The sequence below is a fragment of the Platichthys flesus genome, chromosome 9 (genome assembly GCF_949316205.1).
Source record: "Platichthys flesus chromosome 9, fPlaFle2.1, whole genome shotgun sequence".
NCBI lineage: Eukaryota > Metazoa > Chordata > Actinopteri > Pleuronectiformes > Pleuronectidae > Platichthys > Platichthys flesus.
The window spans coordinates 14,602,530-14,629,978 of record NC_084953.1 but is presented as its reverse complement, the minus strand read 5'-3'; the positions used below and the strand labels follow the sequence as shown (position 1 = coordinate 14,629,978).

Sequence of the window (27,449 nt, the reverse complement as noted above, 5' to 3'; positions counted from 1 at the left end):
TGCTGTGAAAATGGCATATTGATCACACTATGTAGTTCCTACTTTGGTCGTGTGATACCCAGTGTACAGAGACAATACTTAGATGATATCACTGCTGGTTTTGGTCATTTTCATTACTTTGTTTATTACACAGGGGCACTGCTCATTGATCAACAGCAAAAAAAAAAGTTAAATGGCAACTTAAAATATAAATACAGACTTATATTCAGACGGGTACAATGCATAATATCAAGTAACAACACAACATATAAGACAAAGCTCATCAAGAAAACAGCAACCAAGACAAATTGCATTATGTCTGACTATAAATAAGCCAATTATTCAGCTGACCAGTAAAAGAACGATAAGTCTTTTCTTATTTGTTGTCAGGAAAAATATAAAGAACCTGACTTTTCCTTTAAATCCTCATTAAATGTAAATGATCGTTCAGCGATTCCAAACACAATCTCATTAGTGTGGGAAACATCTGCTATGACCTTCCCAAACTGGGGCACACATCTTGTATTATACACACAAACACACACATATCAGCCATATCAGAATCCCTTTATCACCTCATTAATTAAGTTGCTTGTACTTCATACTCTCTAAAAACTCTTGGATGCACCCCCTCACACACACAATCACGCGCACAAATTAACAATCACCCAAGGAGGCACACACATACCCTTTCCTCTTTCTCATCATGCACACTCCCCATCTTTCTCCGAGCAGGTCTATTATCACATTTGGTTGGTAATCATCCAATCCGTCTGAGATATGCAAAGCAGCAGTAATTGTGTTAGAGCCTAATTTGTGGCACGATGAGGAGAGAGGGGCCCTCCGAACAGTCATTAGGCATGCAGAGCACAGCTCCCCATCAACCGCCTCACTCCTATCCGCTCATCATTACACATACACACTCCCTGATATCTCTGAAATGTCTCACTAAAATGTCTCGGCGGGACTCGTTCCATGCTAACTATGACGCTTCGTCTTTTTTACTGCCCTTTATGCTGTCGATCTCCTCATACCGACTCTGTGTCTGTCTCCTCTTTCGCTCTTTATCACCTTCCTCTCAGTCTCTCTCTCCAAATGCTTCCCTCTCTCTTTTGTCCTCGCGTTACATTTTTCTCTGCTTCTTGTTAGCCTTCCTCAAGTGCTTCTGCTACTAACAGAATGTGAACAATTTGTGTGTGTGTTTGTGTGTGTGTGTTTGTGCGTGTGCGTGCATGTTTGAGAATCTACCCTTGACAATATAAAACTGAGGCAGAAGACTTGACATAGATCATTGGGCAGTAGCAGATTATAGTCATTGATCATGGACATGTATTTTTATCTTTTTAGGTATAGATTATAGCTGAAAATGGAGGTTTAAATAGGAAAGCATGCACTATGACAGAAATGTGTTTGAGGAGATTTAAAATGTGTTTCAGGGAAGCATGAGAAGCAGCCTAAACAAGCCTAACATTTCACAGACTTCCTTGTGTTTTTGTTCCTGTTTGAGCTTTACTGTCTAAGTGTAGTGCTATTTCTTCCTGCTATGAATACACCAGGACTCATTACTTGTTGAGGTTTTATGTCACACTTCATGAAAGCTACATTTTAATTTGGGCCATCACATCTACATGATCTGTACTGACATAACCTGATAAACCGTCGTGGAAATGAATCGAGCACATTTATTCAAGTCCTGGTCTTAAAACTGTTTTGATGCACTTGTACTTACAAGCATTTATTTTTTATAAAGGAAAGCATTCAAAGTTACATTATAATTACATATTATTTGAACTTAACTTAAATCACATTTCAGAAAGAAATACTGAACTTATAACTTTACTAAAATAGTGTGGCAGCTACAAGAATAAATATTTTACATTCAAAAGAAATGTGAGCTATCAGGTCCAAGTCAACAAAGTGCAATCTCATTGCTGCTTACATGTTCAGACATCAGTTAATATTATCACGAATATGTTAACTTTTTAATAATGTATGTAGATCTGCTATCTGCTGTTCTGTATGTACATTGATGACTCCTGGACCAGATCATTTATATTATGAAAAAACTTAGCAGTACAGTAACGGGATAATATTCAGAGATTCCATTACATTTGCAAAGACCCTCTACACTGTTACACACAGATGCTGTTCCAGCTCTGTCTATTAGTCCACTGATGTCACGAGGACAGAATAACAATAGATCCACGTTCTTTGTTTGTACAGAACAACGAGCTGGAATAAAGGTACAACATTTCCGCCTCGAACAGGCTGTGTACAAGGGGCTACAATGAAAGCCCCTTCACTCTATGCTACACCATCTAACTATAGATAAAATAGTATGTTGTCATGTAGGACACACATGTTCAGGGGGAAAACACGATGCAAGGCCGGACAATAGGGCCCAGCAGTAACACAGCTCTATTCCACATATTCCCAGTAAAAACCACAACTCAACCTTGCTTCTCCTCGCCGAGACAAAACAGAGAGTAACAGAGAGAAGCGAACACAGAGAGAGGGAGTGAGAAGACAGAGCAGAGAGGCATTTTTTGAATTGAGTAGGACAGAGTGATCAAGAGGGAGCAATTGAATGTGTGAGAGTGCGAGCGAGAAAGAAAGAGAGAGAAATAGAGACAGAGGTTGTTAAAGGAGGAGGAGGAGGAGGAGCAGAGGAGGAGGAGGAGGGGGTGGTGGTGGTGGTTGGCTCGGCACAATAGGCCTAGACATGAATGCTCCTCGACACTCGTTTCTACACATCCCCTTCAATTTCAACTCTCTAATGGAAATAGCGACTCTCCACACCCACTCACACACACACACACGATAACAGGTGCACACGTGAACATTAACACACAACCACTTATGTGTGGCATGAGTGCTTGTGTGTGCCAGTAATGAGCCACAGAAACACACACACACATACATGAGCATATACTCAAAATAAGAGATAAGCAAATTCTCAAAAACACACACATATGAAACAGCTCACACACCCAGACACACACACTTTGAATATCTTCCCTGTCAGATAAAGGAAACGGGGTGTAATGAATGGCACGCTTATGGCTTAGTGTGTGTGTGTGTGTTTGCCCTGCATGCACCACAGTGCCTGTGCGATGCCTCCTACCTAGAGTTTATGGCGGTGCATATATGTGAAGTTCTTTAAATCATGGAAGCTGCGAACTGTGTGTGTGTATGTGTTTGTTTCCATTTGTCAAAGCCCACTCGGTTCCTCCAATATGGCTGTCAGCATGCGCCGTCAATCATAAGACTGTGTGTGTGTGTGTGTGTGTGTGTGTGTGTGCGGCAGCTCCAGACGAGGTCACAGATAAGGGCTGGCCCTTCGGAGGCCCATCGCTCTCTCCCTCCTACAGGCGGAGCATAAATTACTCCCCCCGCTTCAGCCATACTAACTGATGTGTGGGCCCCCGACTGGGTGAAGTCCTTTACTCTCCTGTTTCAAATGCAGTGTATTGGGCAACTGAAAATAGATTTTTTGCAAATAAAAGAAAAATACTATTCCGTTAATGAATGTTTCTCACACTAACTACCACACTATCTAACGACTGGGCCGGCAAAACTTCAATTGACCGGAAATGGACCAACTTAAACACATTTTGAGACTCACAGGCAACAGCAAAAACAGCTAGACCCCATGGAACTTGTATTTTACACACAGCCTCAGGTGACATCATTCAAACGTCTCCGAACACAGAGATTATCTTGGTAATTCACACCTGCCAATCAGTGAGCTGCAGGTGTGCGGAGGGGGAAATGGGTTTGGGAATGCACAGCTGTGCCTGCACTGACGGAACAACACAGAGCGAGGAGCTATTTGTTATGTTCCACGTTCTGGAAGTAAAAGTTTAATCCTGCACAGATCAGGTTAAAGGATCGGCACCTCTGAGGTTTCGACGGCCAATCATCAGCACGGCCGAAAAAGTGTGGTAACAGAATGAGGCGAAGGATCGGTTGTCTTGAAACGTCATCCTTCAACAAGGTTTCTAAACGATGCTGTCCACACCGCTAATGGCGAGCTGACGTTATGAAGCTCACGGTGATTTCTGTGCAGCACATCAAAGTGAATACTGTCTAACACACACCTGGTAGACCGGTGCATAAGAAAATGAAGGCCAGGAAAAGATGGTTGTGAATTAATTCTCAGAGTTTTGTGAAAAACAATTTGAGACTCTTCTTCGGCTTCTCCAATGTCATGGGTGTACTGTAGTAAAAAAAAAACTGTAGTATTTCAGTGTTTGCCCAGTGTAAATAATATTCCTGAATATCACCCTGATGTGTAGAAAACATTCAAATCATTGTCCATTAACCTGCAGCTCTTTTTAAGTTTTTAAAAGCTTCATCTTGTGAACCAGCTTTGAGCTTGAAGACTTAACTTGCTGCAAATACACTGCAGACAGAATCTTTTATCAGGCTGCTGCAGGGAAATATTGAAATAAATATATAAACCTTTTATTTTAGGAAATATTTCACAGTCTACACTGGTACACAGTAACACAGCATAACAGCCTTTACCAACGATGGCAATATTTAACACACTGACACAAGGATTGTTAATGTTTCTGGCCAATAGCTACATCAACATGCACAAAACTTTGAATCCAGGCTTCATAAGCAAAGGAATTCTTCCTCTAGTCCCAGTATTTACAGCAAAAACAATCTGCTATTCACGAACACACAACTGTTTTATGTGTTATGCTGTGAGAATTAATGAGTTTCCCTTAAGGAATAAATGGAAGACTCACCTGTTTGTGCATCTCAATATTGAGCCCATAGGACATCTCGTAGTACTGGAAAGAAAAAGACAAAACATAAAGAGAAAAATGTTACAATAATAATACAACGAAGCTAAAATCTAGGAATTAAATGTAAATAATTCGTGAATATAAAGACGACTCTCAAAGACCACAAAGACTCTAAGATCTCAGATATTGACTCTCTAATCATAGTTTCATTCAGACCCACCTGGACCCACAAAGAGAAGCTAGAAATAGGAAAACGAACAATGTGTGTGTGTGTGTGTGTGTGTGTGTGTGTGTGTGTGTGTGTGTGTGTGTGTTCAGTGTTAATGAGAGGGCCACCCTCTAGGCGTCAACCCTGTTAATCACCCACTCTGTCTGCAGGGGGACTGGCTCTGTCACTGGAAAACAAACAGCACAAAGATCTCTCACACACAAACGTCCGTGCCTGCACAAACACACACTCTGCTTGATCTCACACTGGCACTTTCTCGTATGTGAATGCACGTGTACACACACGCACACTCATACACTCTTTTCTGTAGCGGCCCACGCGGAAGCTCCCTAAAGTAATTACAGCACTGGGAAAATGGAGGTGCTGCCGCTGGCCGGGGGAGTGGGGCAACCCGATATGCTATTAGAGAGGTGGTGGTGGTGGTGGTGGTGGTGGGGTGTCTGGGTTGTTGTGGGGATACAAGGCTGGGCCTGCTACTGATGGAGTGGAAGTGCGTTTAAAAGTGTGAAAGTGTACATGAATAGTGAGTGTGTGTGTGTGTATGAGAACGCAAGTGAAGGAGGAGCAATATTACCCTCATGGTTCAATCTCATAGCAACAATTTCAGTTTAACCAGAAGATGGTTTGAAAGTGAAAATAATCATTTTCTTCTTTTGGGGAAAAGATAAATTGCCCCTCTTTCACAGATTGAGTACAACAGGAGTAAAACCTGAATTATGCTGCTGTGACGACGCAGAACTGTCACATTCTGAACAAATAGAAAAAAAACATGTTCTCTCTAATGAATTCAAAAGCAGAGAACATATTATGTTCCCGGTAGGAAATCCATCCGTTTGTGCTGCTGCATCACTAACACGTCAGTTGTTGTTGTTACTATGCAGAGGTCAGCAAACACACTCACTTTTACCTGTGATCTTTGAATCTTTGTTTTAGCTGCAACTAACAATTGTTCTTACTGATTATTCTGCCAATTCTTACTATTTTCTGAAAAGTTCAAAATGTTAAGAAAAAAGTAAAAAAAATTGGCTACAATTTTCCAAAGCCTAGGGTGATATACAACAAAATAAAATTACTTTAATGATGAATCAGTTGCGAAAATCGATGTAGCCTACAACATAACCTTAGGTGCACACCCCCAGAAAAGTAACTTCCCATCAGTGTGTTTCCTAGCATTTCTTTTCCAAACATTAAACATTGGCCAGTTTACTGAGAAGAAGATAAGGCATGCAATGTGTAAACATGATAAAGTGAATGTTTCTTTCGTGAGCCTGTACCTCCTCTGCATCTTCTTAAAAATGTCATCACAACTACTGGACTTCGACATGCTGGTAGTGCCAGTAATGTTTGCCAGGGTAAAATAACAGAGTTGAGTTGATGAAAAAGCAATGTAATACTCTACTGCTCAGTAATTCTGGAAACATGTGCAGTTACTCATTTCTAGGAATGTGCATGATGAGGCTTATACAACACACGCATGATGAGGTGGCGCTACAACATGTCAGGGACTAATCCTACAAAGACTGACGGAGAGAACTTCTCCTTAACCTTTAAAATTCTCCCTGCAGTTTAATGCCTTCGTCTGCTTTCTTTCAGTGTTTTTTATTAGGCACACGGACCCGTTAGAACATAGGGAGAACTAGAAACAAAGCAGTGTTATTAAAAAGAGACAAGAAACACAAAGGCTTTGTTAAAAAAAAATTGCGGGGGACATTAACAAACTACCTGCCAGGCGAAGTGCACCGTACTGGGCTGTACCTGAATTCAAATAGCAAACACTAATAAAGACGCTAATGACAACCCTCAATTTTCCTTTCGTTTCTTTGAGATGATATTATCAGCCTGGCGGCTAGCAAACATCATTTGCAACTCGTCTTAAACTGGATGTTTTTACATTAAAAATAATTGAGCCATCATTTATTCTAGTACAATTTGTGTCAATATGTCGGGCTGTGACTGAAATTATCTCTGCAAGATATAAAATACATCCCTAGCATAATCTTGTAGTCCAGCTATCTTAATGGTGATGGCGTTATGAGCTCCTGGCTAGGGGCCGGCTAAAATTGATAAATAGTAGTCAGTCACTTTGCTAAAACTTTGCTAGCTTGAGCTGTCAGTCAAAAGTCAAGCTATAGACTTGATTTAGAACGCCCTCTGCTGGATCACAAGTCAAACTTGAACACGATTTAAACATAATTTGAACCACAACCATATATGAAAATGGACAACTTCGCTGCTTCCAAAAGTGATGCTGAAGCATCTCTATCACCACCTGGTGGCTGGCTACATTATAAGTCATAAATCTAGCTTCCTAATGTTAGCAGATGGGACAAAAAACTAAGAAATCTGGTATTTATTTTGATAATTTGAATTAGCTCTTACTACACTGATGTGTTCGAGTCCTAATTTCTGCTGTTAATTTGATTTTAAGTAATTTAAATCATTAATTATTAACTATTATATAACAATTTATTGCAATTTGATGTAATAAAAACAAGGTTAAACTTCATGATTGATAGCTGAGACATTCTTGGGATCGATTAGGCACGTAAATCAGCGGGACGTGATTACAGCTATTCCATCGCCTGATTTCCAGAGCACAGACTCTGGCTACAAATACCTAAGATGGCAGCGTTCGCAGAATATTTTGGCTTTACTTATGGAAGTGGGAGGAAGTGGAGAGACGCTATCCATCTTTATATAGTCGATGATTTGAACAGGTCATTACAGGTTCGATATTAAAATGTTCCCGTTTGAGCAATTATTGGATTTTTTAATAAGAAATGTCAGCCATCATGTATTTGTGCGTGTGTGAAAGGCTACAACCAGGCTAACAATGACTGAGTGAGTGTGAGAGCGTGTGCCCTCGCTCTTGTGTGAGACACACAAACACACAGAGGAAGTGTGTGCATGTGCGTTTGTGTCTGCTGGCTGGCTGATGGTGGAGAGAGCAATGCGGCGGCACAGATTAGATGAGATTAAAGCCAGTCAGAGGATCAATTAGAGGCAAAACATCAGACGGCTACACAGCCACGGCCAGCAACAATGAGATTAGCCTGGAGGTGGAGCAGAGAGCGGGCGAGCACATCTGTGCGTGCGTGTTGGTGTGTGAACACTTGTGTGTGTGTGTGGAGAGACAGGGAAAAGAGGAAATGAAGGGGGTTGGGGAAAGAGGAATCACATGTACAGTAACTATAAAAATAGAAAGGAAGTGAACAATTACTATTCATCTAAATTTATTTGACCTATTTTTAGTGGGCATATGATGATATTGGTTAAAATATCACTTTTCTAACCACATAAATTGATGGCCTCTTATAAAACAGTGATATTGGTTAGACTGGGTGTAAATGAGTTAATAGTTTAGCCACATGATTTACAGGTAAAACCAAATGTGAGCACACCCCAAGTCAACAAATGTATCTTCCTTCAAAAAACCAAGAGAGACCAAGCAACAGTTTGGGGTGGGGGTGGTAGCTATGAAAATAGTTCTCTCTATCTACTAAAATGATAATTTATTTAGGATTGGTAAGTGAAAATGACCTGAATCGTGGTGAGAATCTAAACTGAAATGTGAAATTCCCACCCCCATTGGTTAACCAATTGGATTTGTTTAAAACATATTTGACTGTTACTGCCAGTGGTTCTTGCCCAGTTTGACTTGTATCTGGCACTGAAGCTGCATCGCAAGATGTCAGCAATTATCTTATTGAGTTCAGTTTATAAGAATACATATAACAGATGCCCCAGACTACGAAAATAAGATCCGAGTTGTTATAAACCAGAATGTCCTGCTCAGAGAGAGAAACCAGACATTAGAATCTATCACATTGCAAATAGAGAGAAGTGGTGGAGGATGCCTGGAAGAAAAACAAAATTCTTTGCAAATATACATCAAGAGGATTTACTAGCGCAGCAGGAGATGTCCGAGACGCATTCACAATAAAAGGAAAATGTCTAGAACATTCAGGCGAGTGGCACCTGGGTAGAGCACCTCGAAGGCACGACAGACACGATGTATAAACTCCTTTCTGGAAATAATGACACCGGGGTTCGGCCTTTATCACCAAAATGTCTCTGTCTTTCCAAGTTGACACTTTTTTCAGCATCTTCTACATATATAAACTCCTTTTCACCCTTGTATTATTTTTGTTTCGTATCCACGACGTGTCAGAAATGTCAACATGAAAACTCACGAGCTGTGAATTTTACAGACATTTTCGTGCTATATTCTAACATGGGCCTCTGGACAATTACCATTGGACATTTGAAATGGGCGCCGGTGGTAAAAATGTCTGCAGCAACCGACTCAAACATTTTCGTTGTCAAACACACCCACTCTGGAAAATTTCAGGAAATTATTTTGACTTCGGTTGAAAGTTAAAATCAGGGAGAAGGTATAAATATCATTAGAGGAAATGTTCACCCCTGGTGCACAACACACACACTCTTCACTTACCATGATATAATGGCGCTGCATCTCTGACTTCTCACTGGCCAACTTGTCACACTCAAGCTTCAAACTGTTGAGATAGAGAGAGAGATAGAGAGAGAGAGAGAGCGAGAGAGAGAAGCACAGCGTCAGACCTTGTTAGTCAGCTTGACAGTCTCCCTCCTAAAGTGCTGACACCCGATGACTTCTCCCCCCTTCATCATCATTACCTCCACTTTCACCAACAGCACTGTCATCATCACTTCAACCCTCATCACTGCCTCCACATTCACAGTCATCAGCACCGCCTCCGTTGTCATCATCTCAGCCACTATTTCCATCTTTATCATCACCGCCTCCATCATCATCATCATCATTACCACCACCATCATCATCTTTACTAGTCAGCGCCCATGTATACACCAAGACTGGTATGGTGTCACTTAACAGGTGGAGTCAACTCAGAGGTCTAAGAGATGTTGAGCCCAAACTCTGCTTTCTAGAATAGAGGCGAGGCAGTGAAGTAAAAATTCTAAATATAGTGACAGAGCGTTTCCTGTGACCCAGTCCCAGAGACAGCTATTAGCTGTAATCATGTCAGAGCTGACGTTATGCGAGGCGACAGGACAAAGGGGGACGCGTCAACAAGTCAGCCTGATCGTCAAGTGTAAAAGACAAGACTAAAAAAAAAACGCTCCTTGATGTCTTTGATCGAAACAGCCAGTTACAACATGTCGGCCTCAGAAGGCTTCATCTGATGTGAGGACTGGATGAGGCTCAGATCAACTAAAGATATGCACACGGTGGATAGGTTTATCTTTAAGGTACGTCTGACAAACATGTCTGCTGGTGTGTGTATATTTATATTGGGATTTCTGCTAAGCTGTCTGCATGAATGACAGCCCGATTACAGTGAGCGCTGACTGAATCTTCATCGCTGTGGGTCTTAACTGGTAGACTGAACTCCATGTAAATGTCACAGTATTTTGCTTCTTCTGTAATTATCGCAGATATTATCAAATATAATAAATCAGTCGCACCAACACTGATGACACGCGTGGGCCTACTTTTGACAAGATTTTCGTCTTGCCCCTGAGTTTAGAAATAGCCGATTGAAATACATATTTTTGGGAATCAGTCATTTAATGACTCAGAATCTGTGTGGTTTCTGTTTGGCAGAAACGTCCCCTAATGTCTCTTTTCTAATGAGGCTTCCTTATACTTGACTGCCTTAAACAGAATCCCTTTCCAAAATGTAAACGTTAAAAGGTCCTCATATTGTGCTTTATGGGTTTTTACTTTCCTTGACTGTCACAAAAATCAACAAAACATCTGCAAAGTTACAAATCCTTCTCCTTAATTCTAAGAAGGAATGGAGATCGGGCGTGTCCCGAATCTAAACACATTAAGTAAAATGTGTTGGTTAGAGATGATCATGGAGATTCCCACAATGGCACGCAACAGATACCCAACCTGTTTTACTCTCAGGGGGAGGGGGTATGTTATTTTGGGTGTTTTCTTTTTTGCTGGTGAGGAGCGGTTTTATTCTTCAGCCTTCTTCGTGTGTGTGAATGAGCAGCCTCCACTTATTCAAAATGCTGCCCTTCCCTCCTACATAAAACCCTTTCTGCCATCCCTGTGTTCATGTGTAGGCTGTGTGGGGGGTTGTCATGGCGACAGGCCTCCCTGCTGCCAGCCTACCTGGGATTGGCTTTGTGCCTCCTCTGATTGGTGTTCAGCAGCCCCTGGGCCTGCACCGCTGCTCTCAAACGACACTTTGATGGAGTTTTATTGCAGAGTCTTCCGTCTCTAAATCGCTCCTGCTGTCATCTTTATTTTGATTTATGTATTCCCTGATCTATTTATGCATGTGAATGAGGGGAGGGAAGAAGAGAGGGGGGGGGAGGTGGGAGGAGGAAGACTGTGACAGCTACAATGCTTGCTACTATACCCGGGGGAAAGCCTGCGGTACATTTGCCTTTTAAAGGCTTCAGCACCAGACAAGCACAGCGCAGAAGCAGTGCGCTACAAAGCCCTGTCTGTGGTTCCCAAGCCCCCCACCCCCTCGCAGCCCTTCTCCTGAGTCAATAGGCACTGTATGCATGCTCTGTATGCTCAGACAAAAAAGGCATTCTTTCAACTGCGCCCTGCATCTCTGAGGAGGGTTAAACGGTGCTGCTCACCGTTGTGGGAATTACACAAACCAAAGGCGAGGAAGAAGACACACGGGGTGTTATTGCAGCTTCAGAATCCTCCACAAACAAGAGCGATCAGACCAGAGCAGGGATTTTGCACACAATATGCCAGGCTTTCATCTGCCTGCGCCTCACTCGGCAGAGGGAAGCCCCTGGAAGGTTCTCGGAGAGCAGGTACAGAGAAACAAACCAAACTCCTCAGGAGGGAAAGCAGCCTTCAAAGACTGACAAAGGGAGGATCTCTCGCTGAGATGCAGACCCCGTGGCGTCCTCCCCTCTTAATAAGGACTATCAAAAAGATTGGTTAAGATCAAATCGTGTGCTTTGGAGGTGCCTGAGACTTCTGGCACTGTAGCGGTATTTAAGCAGTAAACCAAGATCAATAACTAGGGGTCAACGAGATTGACCCCTTCTCTGAGTCTGTTTTGTGTGTATATGTCTGTATGCATAGTGTTTCTGTTTGCACCTGTGGTATTGTGCTTGGAGGAACTGGAACTCATCCTTGATCCTGTCACAGGAGTCGGAGGTTGTGAATTTCAGCTGCTGCGATGAAGCCTGCCAAAGAGAAATAACAAGAGAGGAAAACGTAAGAACCAAAAGGAAAGAAGAAAAAAACATATTTGAAGATGGGGGGGGGGAGGGGGGTGCAACAGAGAGAGGGAGCAGAGTGACTTAATGTCAACCTGAAATTGGTTGTCATGAATGCTTCCATACACAAAGAGTCATACACATACAATCCTGTGAGGACTCCAAGAACAAAACAGTGCATACACAAAGAAAAAAAAATGTGGACCGATTGTTACAATCCGATTGTTAAAGCTCTGAATATACAATTCTCTGTTTTATATTTCCATCACTACGAAATAATGTGGCTGCACTCAAATCTATACCCCACAGAGCTCCAATTAGCCATAAATGGATGTTGACACTCTCATATTTAACCTTCTATAGACATAACCCAGACACTCGCTGTCCTTGCTCCAGCATTGGCAGCGTCTTTACAACCTTAAGAGTTATTACCCATGACCACTATGAACAATAGCATATGTTATGAACCATAACAGCAAAGTGATTGATGACACAGGAGTGCGTCAAGTTTATAATCCACTGTGTGTTAGTGTTTCATCATTCCTTATTGTTATTCCCAGACTCAGTTTGGGTGGCATTAAGTAAACATACTTACTCAGGTTAGGATGAATCCTTCTTGTTTAAATAAGGTCGGTAACACATGATAAATATTATTACAGGGAACTTGGTTGAGACAGTGTGTACTTTGATGTGTTGAAAAGATTTAGCGGCAACTAAATTGTCAGATTGACATCATCTGCTCCTTTCCACATTAAAACATCCCAAAATCCCAAGAGTCAGTGATACTGGTAACATTTTATTCTAAAGTAGAAGTATACCTAATGTCTTTTATTAATAATATTATGGTACATTTTCTTTGAAGTAATTTATATGAAATAACCAAATCATAATTCTACAATTTAGAATATATATGACAAACTGATGAAACTGATACAAATGTGTAAAGAGTCCTCTAAATCCAATATTACCATCAGCACAGACATTATGCCTTTGTATTAAAAGGCTAAGTAGAAAAATTACCCCAGTGAACAAATCTGCTGTATTCGCTTAAATATATGTTGCTGGATAAAACTGCACCAAATACCACCCATGTAATATCAGAAGACTTCTTTTGTGCCTCGTACAGCCAGCTTCAAAATTATTCAATCACCTAGCATGAATGTTGCTATTCGCCCCTTATTGTAATTCTGTCCACACTACATTCCCCAAGCAGCGGTGGATGGCCTGGCTGTGTGTTAGAGCACAGCAAGCATCAAACCCAAATAGGGACAAAATCTCATTATTTCTCAGCAGGCTGCATAATGGGTCAGGTGGGGGGAGAAGAAGAAAAAAAAAATTCGACATTTTCCCACTATGATTGAGCAGGCATAAAAAACCATCAGAAATCTGATTGCAGCACTTACGGGAAACTAGCCTGCTGCTGTTAGGAATGACCTGTCACTTTGTACTCCGCTCCCCCCGGCATGTCGCTCAGCTTCATTTTAACTACAAACAGGCTGTTTCACATTCACAGAACCATGGCCAGAGAATATGCTAAGCAACAGGATTGCTTCAGGTTGTAGTCATAGACCTCTGGCTTCAAAGGCTGATTTCTTTTTTTTTGCTTGGAGGATCAGCAGGCCAGTGCTCCACTTGTGCATGTTTAAGGGTTGGGGATGGATTCCTACAAAACCTTCCAAAGGTACAGACAAAAATATATGGTGGTTTCCATTTGGCCATTAATTTAAATATTTCAGAATACGTACAAAAATATCTACACATGGTGAATTCTGGAACATTAGCATATGAAGAGAAAGGCTAACAGTTTTATTTTTTTTATTTTTATTTGCCTTTATTTAACCAGGTCGGTCCCGTTGAGATACAATGACCTCTTTTGCAAGGGAAGCCTGGCCAAGACAGCAGCATACAAAATGTCAAACAGTCACAAGACACACACAAATCACATAACACAGATCAAACAAGATAAGTTCCCTGTTCCCTTAAGATAAGGCAACAGGACTAAAGCTCCGGATTCCCACCAAAACAAGAACAAGTGTGGTATGAAGCCGCTCCAATTTCTCTCACACGAGTCTTCAAAGTGTCAAGGTTTATGAGCTCCTTTAACTTTAGGGTTTTTTGCAGTACATTCCAAGCAGCAGGTGCAGCGAACTTAAAACAGTGCTTACCAAATTCAGTGTGTACTTTGGGCATAATTAATAAATAAAGCTCATTTGAACGTAAGCAGTAATTGCTCTGGGATTTAAAGATGTACTTACATAAGTAGTGGGGGAGCAGACCCAAGATAGCTTTATAAATAAAAATATGCCAATGTATAAGGCGGCGTGCTGCCAGAGATGGCCACTCAACTCGAGCATATAAGATGCAGCGGTGAGTGAGGGCTTTACAACCAGTGACAAACCTTAAGGCACCATGATATACAGTGTCTAGAGAACGCAGACAGTTTGCTGGGGCATTCATATATAAGAGATCACTGTAATCAAGTACAGGGAGGAAAGTGGTAGCAATCAACTTTTTTCTGGTAAAAAAAGAAAAACAAGATTTGTGACGGAAGAAGAATCCCAGTTTCACTCTTAATATTTTTACCAGATTTTCTACATGTGGTTTAAAAGAAAGTCGATCATCAATTAAAATGCCGAGATACTTGTAACAGTTCACAAGTTCAATTTCATACCCTTGCAATGACAAAATGCTGGGTGGAGACACAGGCACTTTTCTGCCATTGGAAAATATCATCAGTTTGGTTTTGGCGGCATTCAAGACAAGTCTAAGTTCAATGAGCTGATTTTCCACAAGGTTAAAAGCAATTTGTAAGTTGCCAAGGGCTTCGGCAAGAGTGGTGCCACAACAGTATATAACTGTGTCATCAGCATAAAAATGAAAGTTGGCATTTGGGACGTTACTGCCCAATGTATTTACATAAACAGTAAGAACAGTTAGAACATTTAAAAACGTAGGGACAAACACAGTGACCTGAGCCATTACACGTTCAAATGTCATGAGAAGTGCTGACATTATCATGCTGCTTCCACACTCCCAAACTCCCAATCCACACAGAACGAGCTGCTGCTCAGAGACTGGGGCTCCGACTGTAAAGCACAGTAACCTTTTCAATTATCTCTCCAGCCAGTGTGGCATGGACCAAACTCGGCAAACAACAGCTTGGCTATATGGCTCTGTGCCACGCAGAGCCTGTGTCAACACGACACACTTAGCTACAGGCAGCCGTGCAACTTACTCCTTGCACTTGTAAAGTTTTTAATACGCGTGTATGGGTTAGTTTGCCCCCAGTGCCGCAGGTTAGAGTGACAAACCACATCAGACCGATCAAACATGCATGAAAAACACACACTGTCCACACCTGAATCTACGGTCAATGTGTTTGTTAACTGGTAATGATTTGAATTGCTGTGGACCTTATCCTAGATATTTTATTGGTCTCAACTCCCAAACAACCACTATGATTTCTACCTAGTTTTGATCTTTATAGTTATTGTTATAGTTAGTAACAGAGCTTTTATATGCAGTTGCTAAGTGGCACGTTTTACAACTGGCTACCTGACTGAAACCTGCCTGACTCCCAGCAATTGTTAAAATATTATTACAAAGTATAACTGGACTGATGATTGACCTATGTACATTGTCAAGCATATGTGACTGTTGCAGAACGCTGTCTTTCTTTGTCAAACAGTCACAGGGGCTAAGTTTAATTAGTCAAAGACAGGTAACTGTTATAAGTATGCCTGTGACAAATACAGGAACACTGAATAGGTGTTTTGATGGGCAAGATGATGCGTTTGTAGGATAAATCATCATTTGAATGAATAACTTCTGCAAGTGTAACCACCAGATCTGTGGTTTGTCAGAGCTGTGTTTGATTTTTGATCTGATGATGCTCTCAAAAGAATTTTACTTGCAAAGCAGTTTTGGTTTTTGATGAGACATTCTACTGTTTTCGCAGAAATCTGAATTGCCTTTTTATTTTCGGTGGCGTGCTGTCTTGTGTTCCTGCCGCTCATCAGCCCCGCTGTGACTCCAAACCTTTGAAGAGGTTTCTAAATGTCATGTGGTGTGGTTAAGCTTTTCTTGCAAAGTTCAGTCTTGTGGATTATTAATGCTCATCAGCTGTCTTTTGTGCTTTTTTTATACTCTGCATTTTATTTTCTATTTTAGTACTTCTGATGGGTTGAATGATCACAATGGAAAAACTCAATGAAGCAAAAGATTCTTCAATAAGGCCAAAGGATGAAGTGGGTTTAAAAAAAAAAAGGGGGAAATTCAAGAGCTTTTGGTGATAAAGAGTCTTTACCAGTGTTGACAAACAGTAAACAAACACTTGAAATTAGTGCAGTGGAGTTAATACACTATATCTTGCCTACTGCATGCTTTGCCACCTCTTGTCTAAAAACTCAAGATTTGTCTGTTGGTGTGAACGCGTCAGACCGCAAAATCCCCTGCTAAAGGAATACTCCAGAGAAATATAGGATAACATTGTCTTGACGTTTTTTGGAGTTGTAGTCTGGAAATAGGAACTGGGATAACTTAATCCATAGTTTTGTGACCAAAACCCATCAGAGAATCCTTCCTGTCAGCAGGCAGGACAGTTCGCCATAGCAGTCAAACATCACTCTTATTTGTATTTTTGTTTCGCTAATCATATTTAAAAAGGCTATTACAATGCCAGCAATTCTTGGTAAACCTCACCTAAATCCTGGATGTGATATTGAGCCAAGTACAGGAGTTTGAAGGACAATTTTCACATGGCTGCTCTCATTCTTTCACCACCACACACTCAGACTATGCGGGCCTCTCCCAGCTCCATGCAATACACACAGCTATCAATGTTTATTATCTTTCGCTCTCTGTCAGTGACCAAAACAAGGTGCTCTATGGGGGCCTGAGAGCCCACAACAGATGGATGCCCATAATGTTAATGAAATACTGCCGTAATATTGTGACACATGCCATCTGCTGTGACAAAAAAGGTGCCTGCATGCTGTGCGTGTGAAAATGTGTTTGTGCAAGAGAGAAAGGCTTGGCCAATGTGCATGTGAATGTGTATGGGCGTCTGTGTGTGTAATTTTTGGGTATTACAGTGGAACAGACAAGACAAGTGTGAATGTGACAGAGAAAGATATGGGTGTGATACAGCAAAAGAGAGACAGTGAATAGGTGTCTGTGCATCTGTGTATAGGGTGTGATAAACCTCAATGTATGATGCTTGGCTGCCAGAGGTACAAATAGTCACAGCCATGAATCATACACAAGGACACAACAGCCCACACACACACCCGAGCTCCATCACTTGCTGAATTTGCATATTACACACACATAAACCTACATGCAAGCACACACACACACGGCACCTAAATGTAGGACAATCTCTAATTTGATTCTGCCCTGCTCCTTTGAGACGTAATTAAAGCATTAAAAAGCTTTGTGTGCCGGTGAGGCAATTGAGACAGTCTTCGGCGAATAAATGGGATTCATCGTTTCAGGAAATTGCCGCCCCACCCCCATCCCCCACCCCCCAACCCAAAGCTCACTATTCGTCACCCCCCCTCTTAACGAGTACACGCACACACACAGACACACTAACTCTTCCCCTCCCTGGCCTCATCATCCGGTCCAATCCATGTGAAATGTACTGTGAACCATAATGTCTATTTTAAATAAGAATCAGGCTTAGGCCAATTCTGTTCGAAAGATCAGTCGAGGAGGTAGGTGCAGGATGCGGGGTTGGGTTTTTAACACAGACCACAACACAGCGATTAGACACACAAACAATACATGAATACAGTACACATATCCAGTGGAGTATTTAGATACAAATACCCCCCACACACACACGCACGCAAGCACGCACGCACACACACACACACACACACAAACAGCAGGATACATTGAAAAACATCCTCCTCAGTATAAATCCTGCCTGAGGGTAGTGGCAGTGTGGGGATTGTATTTCCTGGAGCCCTGCCTGGCTGTTTACATCTCAGTCTGAGTGTTTGCATGAGTGAGTGAGTGAGGGGAGAGTGTGTGTGTGTGTGTGTGTGTGTGTTGGGGGCAGGGATAGAGTCTTGGCATTGTAATCACTCACTAATGACTGGATGTTATCTCACTCCCACTTTTAAATTAATGTAGAAGATCTGCGCTGATGAACAGTTGGCCTATTTTTCTTCAACGCCAGTTTGCTCCATAGCAACAGTCCCAAGGATGCCATTTGAGCCATCCGCCTCTTCTGTCCACCACAGACTCCCGTTGCCCAGTATTAGTGCGGAGGATAGATGGAGACTCTTAATTATTCAAGGATAATGCATTTTCTAAATGACTGAAAACACAGAGGAAAATATTTGTTTTGAAGCACAAATAATCATTAGCCTTTTCAGTTGAGATCGTGCAGAGATTAAACATTGTAAGGGTAAATTTGTGTTTGGGGGGAAGCAGTAAGAGTAAGGTTTAGATAAATGCCTTGGTGGAAAGTGCTGTTTGGTTATGAAGACTTCACACAATACATTTGGAATAACTCTTCTTAACTCTGCTCTGGAACGTGACAACTCCAGTACATTTCTTTCACAAACATAAGATTATATGAGAATTCACACTATAAGAAGGAGATAATTATGTCAGTCGGTGAACACAACACGTAGAGTATTTGTTTAACATATAAGCAAACCACTTAGGAAAAAAAATCATGACATTATTCACCAAGCCAGACGTTGCAGGCTTAAGCCTTTTGCTAATACACCCGCATCAAACAAGATCACATCCTCCATCTAAGAATAGCTCCAACCAAACAATTCCATCTAAATATCCCGGATTAGTGTTTGGAATAAAGCCTATGTGCCCAGTGATCTGAGAGAGGGACAGCCTAACTGGCCTGCATCCAGGCTCACCCCGGCCAACTCAGTCTGGGCCAAGCGAACCTTGCTACGTTAGCTAATGCTCTGTGTGCGTGTGCGTGTGCATGTGTGTCTGTGAGAGAGAATGAGGAGAGGCTGAGGAATAGGATTGTGTCTTCAGCCACTCAGGACAGGGGCTTTAGAACGCGGGGAGAGCGTAATCCTGTTTGGGCCAGGAATTTGATTTTGATTATTATCTCTCACGAACCAAGCTAAGGCTTACCCCCATTTCTGCAGTGTTATCCCCACAACACACATACACACACACTTCCCCCCTGCAGCCCAACAGATTTGACCTCGTTAAGACATTTAAAGGGGATTACTCTACTTTTATCACTTCGAGTGAAGTGCCCTTGCAAACACAGGCTTGGCGTGGCGCGCCCTCTCTTCCCACTCTGCAGAACTATCTTGACCTCCTGCACAGAGTCAGCCAAGCGTACACTACAAACACACACAAACATGACACTTCAGGCCCACTACCCTGAAAACACAGATGCACAAAATGGGCCTACCTTCAAAAACACACACACAGGCATGAATACAAACACAGCAGACAAAAGGTGGGGGCAGGCATTCTATAACACAACACACACATACACAGGAAAAGAGTGCCGAGATTGCAAAGCCAAGGGAAATAGGCAATTTGTCAAGAGTGGGGAAAGTGGTGAGGCTGACATGGCTGTGGGTTTGGAGACCATGGCTGAGATTAAAGCCAGCCTCGCAGAAGGGGGGCTTCAAGATTACACCCAGTACAGTTGTTCAGATGATTGATGCCTGCTTGTAAAAACCAAGGTTATTACTTACAACACTCTGCGAAGAAGGAAAGACAGGGAGGGAGGGAAGGAAGATTAGTCCCAAAGTTCGCAACAAATAAGTGGATAATGAAAGCAGAAAGCTGTAGCGCCGGCATGCGGCCAACACCAGGGAATTTCTGTTTAATTTGCTCAACTGAGGTGAAGGTACTAAAGTTCTTGTGTGTATGCAGTTTACAAGTTTCCAAAGTTACTTCTATTTTTTCCCATGATTCCAATCCAAGTCATTTAATTTTGATTATAAGCTAATGAGTCCCAATGTAATCTTTACACCATGCTGCAGTGTAATGAAATATCAGCAGGTTTGAGGCCATGTTCAGAATGTCAGCAATAGTGATGCCCCCTCAACCTACACTATTCCTGAGTCAGAAGAAGTGTAAATAGATCTTACGTTTTCATTTGTGAAACAAGGATGTCCACTTCACATAGCGACTGATCGGGAGTGCAGGGGCGAGGACGTAGCCAGAACTTTAGTCATACAGGCTTAATGGGACTTACAGTTTGGTTGGTCCAGTTTAACCTGATGGATTTTTGGATGTTGCTGAAACATGTTCTGCTGCCGAAGAGGATATATATTAATGATGATTGAAAATGAGATGTAAATGCTCCTGGCTTTTTTAAGTGCAGAAATAAACCAGGAAGAAAATTTGAAGACAGTGAGCTGTCTACAGACGAACAACCAAAATTAAATTCATTAAGAAAGGTTAACTTGTCAAATGGCTATTAGTAGGTGAGAAATTTGCAGGTTAAAACACTTGATTATTACCAATGATAGTTTGTGTTTAGTAGAGTTATATGTTTAAGACATAGTGCTCATGGGCTTCATTCTTCACTGTGTTCCTGTGGAGAAACCTCAACCTGCTTTTCTTATTACACAATCTAACTAATCAAACTAATCATTTTCAAGCATGCCCAATATACCAATGCTGAGGACCCCAGAACAACAACACAATGTTACTCAAACCATAGCCCAAATAAATGTATATAATCCTAGTAGAAAAGTTTGTAACATTACGATCTTCTTTTAGAAACAAACCCACGTCAATGCAGCTACTAGTATTTCAAAAAAATATATACACTGGTGGTCTGAATGTCTAAAAAAGGCTGCAGAAATTAAATTAGCCTGAAAATTACAACTGTTCAAATGTGAAGCATTTTCTATATCGATGGGACTAGTTGCAGTTGGGACTAGGGGGGTGCCAATACGTGCAAGCCATGTATTCTGAAGACAACATGAGAGAAGTCGGGCTTGTCTCACAGTGGAAATATTCCCCCCTGCTGAACTAACAGGCTGAGCGAGGGAGGTTTTCATGGCCGCACTGTGAATCCTGCTGGTGTCTGAATGGGATCTTGGTGGGGATGAGGTGACGTATTGTTCCATTCGAGGCCACTCTGCTCTTGGGCACACAAACAGAACAGCTAATTCTCTTGTCTGAACTGGTGCAGTGCCGCGCGTTTTGGCAGGTCTAGGGGCCCTGGCCAAGGCGACCCAATCAGGCAGCCCCCTGTCGAGCTGCTTTGTTCCAGCCCGTCGCACCGTTCTGCTCTGGGGAAGGACTGTAACCCCCAACCCCACCGACCCGCCTTTCCACCTCCCACACACTCCTGAATACTGATGCAGCCACTCCACTACACACACACCCTGCATTCACTCTCACACAAAACTCCCACACACACACAACCACCCGATGAGCTCTCATCTGCCCGTGTCAACGTACATGTTAACACACACAAGCACAAACTCATTACCATTCTTCTTTTCACCCGCTACATCCTTCAGTTATGCGCGCAAATACACACACACACAAATCTGCACATACACTGAAAGAGAATAATGTATAAAGACAACAAAGGCCCTCCCACACATACAAAGCTGTCAATTGCTTATGAATTCATAAAAAGACAGCCTATACTACACGTCACCCCACATCGATATACACACCTCGCCTGTAAATGCTGTACACACACATCTATAGCTCTTGCAGATATTTTTTGCAGCAAAACCAAAAACCTGGTACGACTCAGTTGACATCTGTTTATATTCATGTTCTTCTTTCTGGTGAATTTGCTGCGGTACTTCATATAAGGTAAAGCAGCCAGGGAGGCGGAAATAAGAAGTGCTCATCTAATGCAGCATGTAAATCTTCATCAAAGTTTCAGGGGCAACCCTACTTCCTTTGTTATATTTACATAATAACATTATATATTTTCGGAATAATTGAAAATTATTTGGGAGAACCTTTCTGATGAATGTGTTTCATAATTTATTTCACCTGATGACAATGATAAACCTAACAATAGGCTCTTGTGTATTCCCTGGGCGTGGCCTGTAGCACAACATTAGTCCGTTCCTTGTTTATGCATTCTTATAATCTTTTAATGACATTAACTTTGTATGATTGTAAACCGTTCATAAGGGTTTCTCTTCAGTTATTTCTGTCTAACACAACATATAACCTCAAGGTGGATGTTCTCTAAGTGATTGGCCCAGCAGGAGACTGCATTATTCATATCCTGGTGGCACATTTTCCCTTCCTTTGATTCAGTATTTCCATCAGGCGAGAATCTGCCCTGGTGTAAACTCCAAACGGATGGTGCCATGTGTGGATGTCTTCATGTGTCTGTTTTGCTAAAGCTGCATCCACCAACGCACCTAAAGCCATATAACGTGGTTTACCAAATACACCTAGCTTCACGAAGATGCCTCCCAGAGGAGAAGTTTTTAAACAATCGAAAACTGACATTTGGCTGTCGGTAAATCAGAGACTGAGGCTCTTGACTTGTGGACCCGCAACACTTTTTATGTTTGGCTACAACTAACCAGACTAACCACAACTTCTCCTTCCAACAACTTTGAGATGGGAATTTCTTTTATACTTGCAAATTGTAAGCCAATATTCAGCAGTGGCCACAAATAATTTGATGCATGTGAAACACTGAGAATTGTAAGTACACTTAAGATTCATTGTGAAAGTGTGGTGGGTCAGAAGACGTCAGCTGAGTAGGCGGTGGATGCACTGGCTTTCACACAGCTGACTGAAAGTAGATGTGTGAATTCATCACAGACCACTTCCCTCAACTGCGTCCTCAATACTAGTTGTGTGCATTTATAACTGAACTCAGAACTGATCATGTGATAAGATCACTCAGGGCAGTGTTATCAGGTCAGTAAAGGGCCAACGGTAATCAAACATCCAGAAAGAAATGGAACTGACCCAAATTCAGTATTTAAGTCTGGTGATAGACAGGCCATATGATAATAGATTTAAAAAAAGGCTGACAATTTGTCTTCCCGCTGGTAGCTATCCCTTTATTATATCCGTATTGTAAAAAAGGCTCTTTCGACAATGTCGGTAATTATTATCTTTTATCAAGAAGTACCCAGTCTTGTAATTTTAATAAAAAAATAGTTTCTCATAGATTTTTCAGATAATGTAGCACACGATATAATACCCTTTTAAATACATTTCATTTTGCCATATATCACAGTTACAACCTTGTGTCTAAAGGCCAAACTTTATGGCCATGATGTCTGTAATGCCGATGTATGCAGACACTCAAAGCTGCATCACTCTGTGTCCATTATAGACTATATCCTGCTCTTCGAGTGTTGTGTACACTTATCTGGAACAACATTAAAACCTGTAACTGGTTTTAGTGATGTGGCTTATTGGTTTATGTGCTACTTTAACAAAAGAGTATGAAAAATGACCCGAAGTAAGTTTTAAACTTTTAAAGCTGGGCATGTGCTGGCCCCTCCCTGTAGTTCTGACCTTTTATCTCCCTACGAGCCAGGACGCAGCCTGAGATTCTCTGGTAAGACGCTGCTAGCCTTTCCAAAGTCCAGGCTGAAATACAAAATCTGTATCTCAAATTAAATGTTTTTGAATCTCTGACCGTCTACTACTTGTTGTAAAGCACTTTGTCACTATTATTGAAGAGTGCTATACAAACAATGTTATTATTATTAATGTGCAGATTGTGAACTAAAAACTTCATTTCAACCCATAAATTTAGCTTGGCTCTCTTTTACTCTTATTACAGCATCCTTTTCAGTGTTTTAATGACAACCGAGTTGGTTATCTCAATGATTTTCCTGTATTTTGGTTCAAATTTCCATCACTTTTTCAATAACCTATGATGGCAACATCCCCAGTTTGGCTCGAAAGCTCTGTTGTCTACTGACTCTACCTCGAAAAGGAATAAAATGAACCCCTTCTGAAAAATTGGGACACTTTACTCTGGGGTACAAAGGTCCTCAGCATAAAGGAGCTATAAGTCAGACAGCGTATTTGAATGTGTATTCACATGTATCATCTTGAGTCCAATTCAGTGCCTGTGTGTGTTCAACTAGAGAAGGGCTGCACCAGTCTACACCCCTCCTTTTCAACCAACCCCAAAGCATTTTGACAATCATGCACTGTGGCCTTCTACAAAAATCAACATCACCTGTGACCCATGGCCTCAACTCCGCCACTCAAAAGCAGGGCCTCCTGCGGAGTGGGAGTGTTTTGGTGGAGGCGCTCTGTTTGTCATGCTAATCAGTTGGCCTAACCTTAACGACCCAGACATCTGCTGGCCTGCGTGTGTCAAGACCCACATTCAATTTGTTCCCCAGCTACAAAAAAGGCAGATAAGACCCTTGAGGCTGGTAAGAATGTGTGTGTGTGTGTGTGTCTCCTTGTTGTTGATGTATGGGTGAAAGGGAAAATCCCTTCTATTTCTATGCATGTACTAGAGCAATAATTACCAGCAGAGAGCAGCACAAAGGTGTATGTTTGTGTCTTTTAATACGCACTCATGTTTTCTTCTGTATGTGTCTATGTGAATGCATTGCTGTCCAGTGCACCCATAAAACACACACACTGCCAGGACTTCCGCTTACACACAAACATGTGTGTGTGTGTGCGTTTGCAGAAGAGCCACGGAGCAGGGGTGGGGGGGGTTTGTTTAATGGGCGAGACAGGGGACCATGGGGATTAAGCTCCCCCCAGCTGGAGGCTTTAGAGGAAAGGCTGGGGGCTGTTCTGTTAATTCAAGTGGGCTTAATAATGCCTGTGCACCCTCTGCCCCTGACCCTCCCACCACTACATCAGATCTGGGAGGAAACGCATGATAAAGGGAGACAAGTAGGAGGAGGAGGAGGAGGAGGAGGGAGTGTGTCTGTGTGTGTGTGTGTGTGCGCAACCTGTGGCCATCTCAAGCACAGGCTCAGAGGACTTGGAGATTTCGCCTCCATATTACGTGTGGTGTGCTTCGGCTTTCGCATCAGGCCTTTCTGTTGCTCCACTTTCAAGCCGTAGTCAGTTTTGTTGAAGCTGCATTAGGATTAATCAACCCCATACAATATGGCAACAGCTATCAACTGGGTCCGCCACTATCAACCAAGTTTTTTCTCCTAAACCAACGAACTGTGCCCTCGACCCGTGACAGTGGATTCAAATGCAGAAAAAGACACATGAATCCCCGTTTAACCTTGGTCTATCTCAATGGGTCAATTACAGTGGGAACCAATTTTAGTGATGACCACTTATATGAATCAAAAAGCTTGGACAGAATCATTTCAAAATAAATGCCGTTTAAGTAATTTCCTGTCTGTAATCAGGAAGTCTGTATACTGTGTTCACTTTGTCAGTTCAAACGTCAATTGCCGTGGCCTAATATTACCAGCTGTCCATGTGAAGTTTCTCCTCTTCTTGTGCGTCAAAAGGGTAACTAACGTCTGTCCCTGCCTGCTCTCTCAATAGGAGCTCACAGTGTGCGAGTTCAGGTACAGCTTTGGCCGCAATTTTCTGTCTAAACCAGAGTGAGTCCTGCAAAAAACTAACAAGCATGCATCAAACCACGCAAGGATTTTGATTTTAGAGTCCAAATCCGACCCGATGTTTTGCCTGTTTACAGACATGCCGTTGAAAAATAAACAGTAGATAGCTCAGTCTACAAGACCAAAACTGAATATCGCTTCAACGTGTTGATCTGAACCTTCCACATTCTAGTGTGGGTTCCCATTTTATTCTGCCTTCTTGTTGCTGCTCTGCTTGCAATGTTAGTTTTAGTGTACCAATTGTGAAGTGGAATGAATATAAAAAGCCTGGCACGATAATAGTAATTTGTCATCTGTGTTCTTTGGATATTATAAAAACAGCATAATCCTATAGAACATAAAGCCAAATAAATATATATAAAAGTAAGCGCTAACAATGTGCACGATGACTTCAGAATAAACAATATGCACCAATATGACCAAAACAAAATGTTATACTCCAGTAATGGTACAGAGCCACACTGCGCCTCTCTGAAAAGACATCACAGCCATCCAAGTGGAATTTTTTTTATGTGTGAATCATTCTCACAGGAAAAGACTTAACAGTATTTTAATGCAATGTGACCACACATCACCACCGCCACCATTTCCCCCTGCAAGCCCTCCGCTGCTGTAAATTAGATGCATCATACATGAGAGAATCCTCGATTGTGCATATCCGCCGTGAAAATGTAATGCTCCTGTTCCCTTCATATGCTAGTCAGGACCTTAAAGACTAACGTTACTACAGGACGAACAAAGGAAAATAAAACGAAAGCAGACTCGACGGTGACGGAGTCAGTTTGCGAGATCTATCATCTGTCATTATGACGCAGTGCTGTTACCCTCTCATCCTCCACCTTCGTATCTTTTGACGCTCGTATCTATATGGGTGTCACACATTCTCCCCATCCGCAGGCCCCTGTGACAGCAGCTGCAGAAGAGAAGTGAGATTTGCAGGGGAAATGTGTATGTAGAGGGCATGTATATTTAAAGCCATGGGAGACGGCAGGCGGTGAGTACACAGGTGTATTTGTGGGGGGTTGTAAATAACTGGTTGTGGTGGATTAAGACTGAACCTGCTGCAGCAGCAGTGAAGAGATATGTTAAATTTACAATCCTCATTTTAAACCTGTGGTGGGTCTTAGTTTTAAAATGAAGCAGGATAGGGGCCTTGAATTGGATTAGAAAAATCACCTCATCAAGCAAGCAGGCGGACAGCATTGGCACGACCCATGTTCTCACCTTTGCGAGGGTGACAGAGTTCCCACTACATCAGGTGACTCACCCAGAGGAAAGGAGGGCTGGTTTGGAAGCAGATCAAACCTGGCATTAACTTCCATCTCAGGTGATCACATCCATAGTACACAGCTCCGTGAGCGGGTGTGACTGCCCAGCAAAGCACCTTTTCCACTGGTTAAAAAACCCACCAATACAGACTTACATCTGCAATGTGAATGGATTCAATTGGCTTTCACTCCCGTGTCATGACTCTGCCGTGACACAAGCTCCGATCGGCAGTGACACCCGTGGGAACGCACTAATTTGGCAAGACAGCAAGGTGAGAGAGCACCTAAGTAACCAGTGCGATTGTGACGTTGAACATGACGCACTGGGGACAGACACAGAAAGGCAAACTCCTCTACTGGCAGTGGGAAAGGTGTCAATAGGCCTATTTTTAGCAGGTTTAGCCGCATTTAAAAAAACATGCGTATACCTGCTAAATTTGGTGTAAAAAATGTAAAAGATCCATTG

The 27,449-nt window shown here is 42.1% G+C and overlaps 1 protein-coding gene across 2 annotated transcripts in view; it reads right to left on the bottom strand.

The window, feature by feature from the left end:
- The window catches only part of tle5 (TLE family member 5, transcriptional modulator), a 40,568-nt gene that overhangs the window by 10,767 nt on the left and 2,352 nt on the right, over positions 1–27,449 (bottom strand). For both annotated transcript variants that reach the window (XM_062395090.1, XM_062395091.1), the window contains exons 2-4: positions 12,059–12,147; positions 9,425–9,488; positions 4,740–4,784 (exon numbers count right to left, since the gene is read on the bottom strand). In XM_062395090.1, coding sequence (XP_062251074.1) covers positions 4,740–4,784; positions 9,425–9,488; positions 12,059–12,147 — 198 coding nt within the window. The remainder of the gene's footprint in view (positions 1–4,739; positions 4,785–9,424; positions 9,489–12,058; positions 12,148–27,449) is intronic.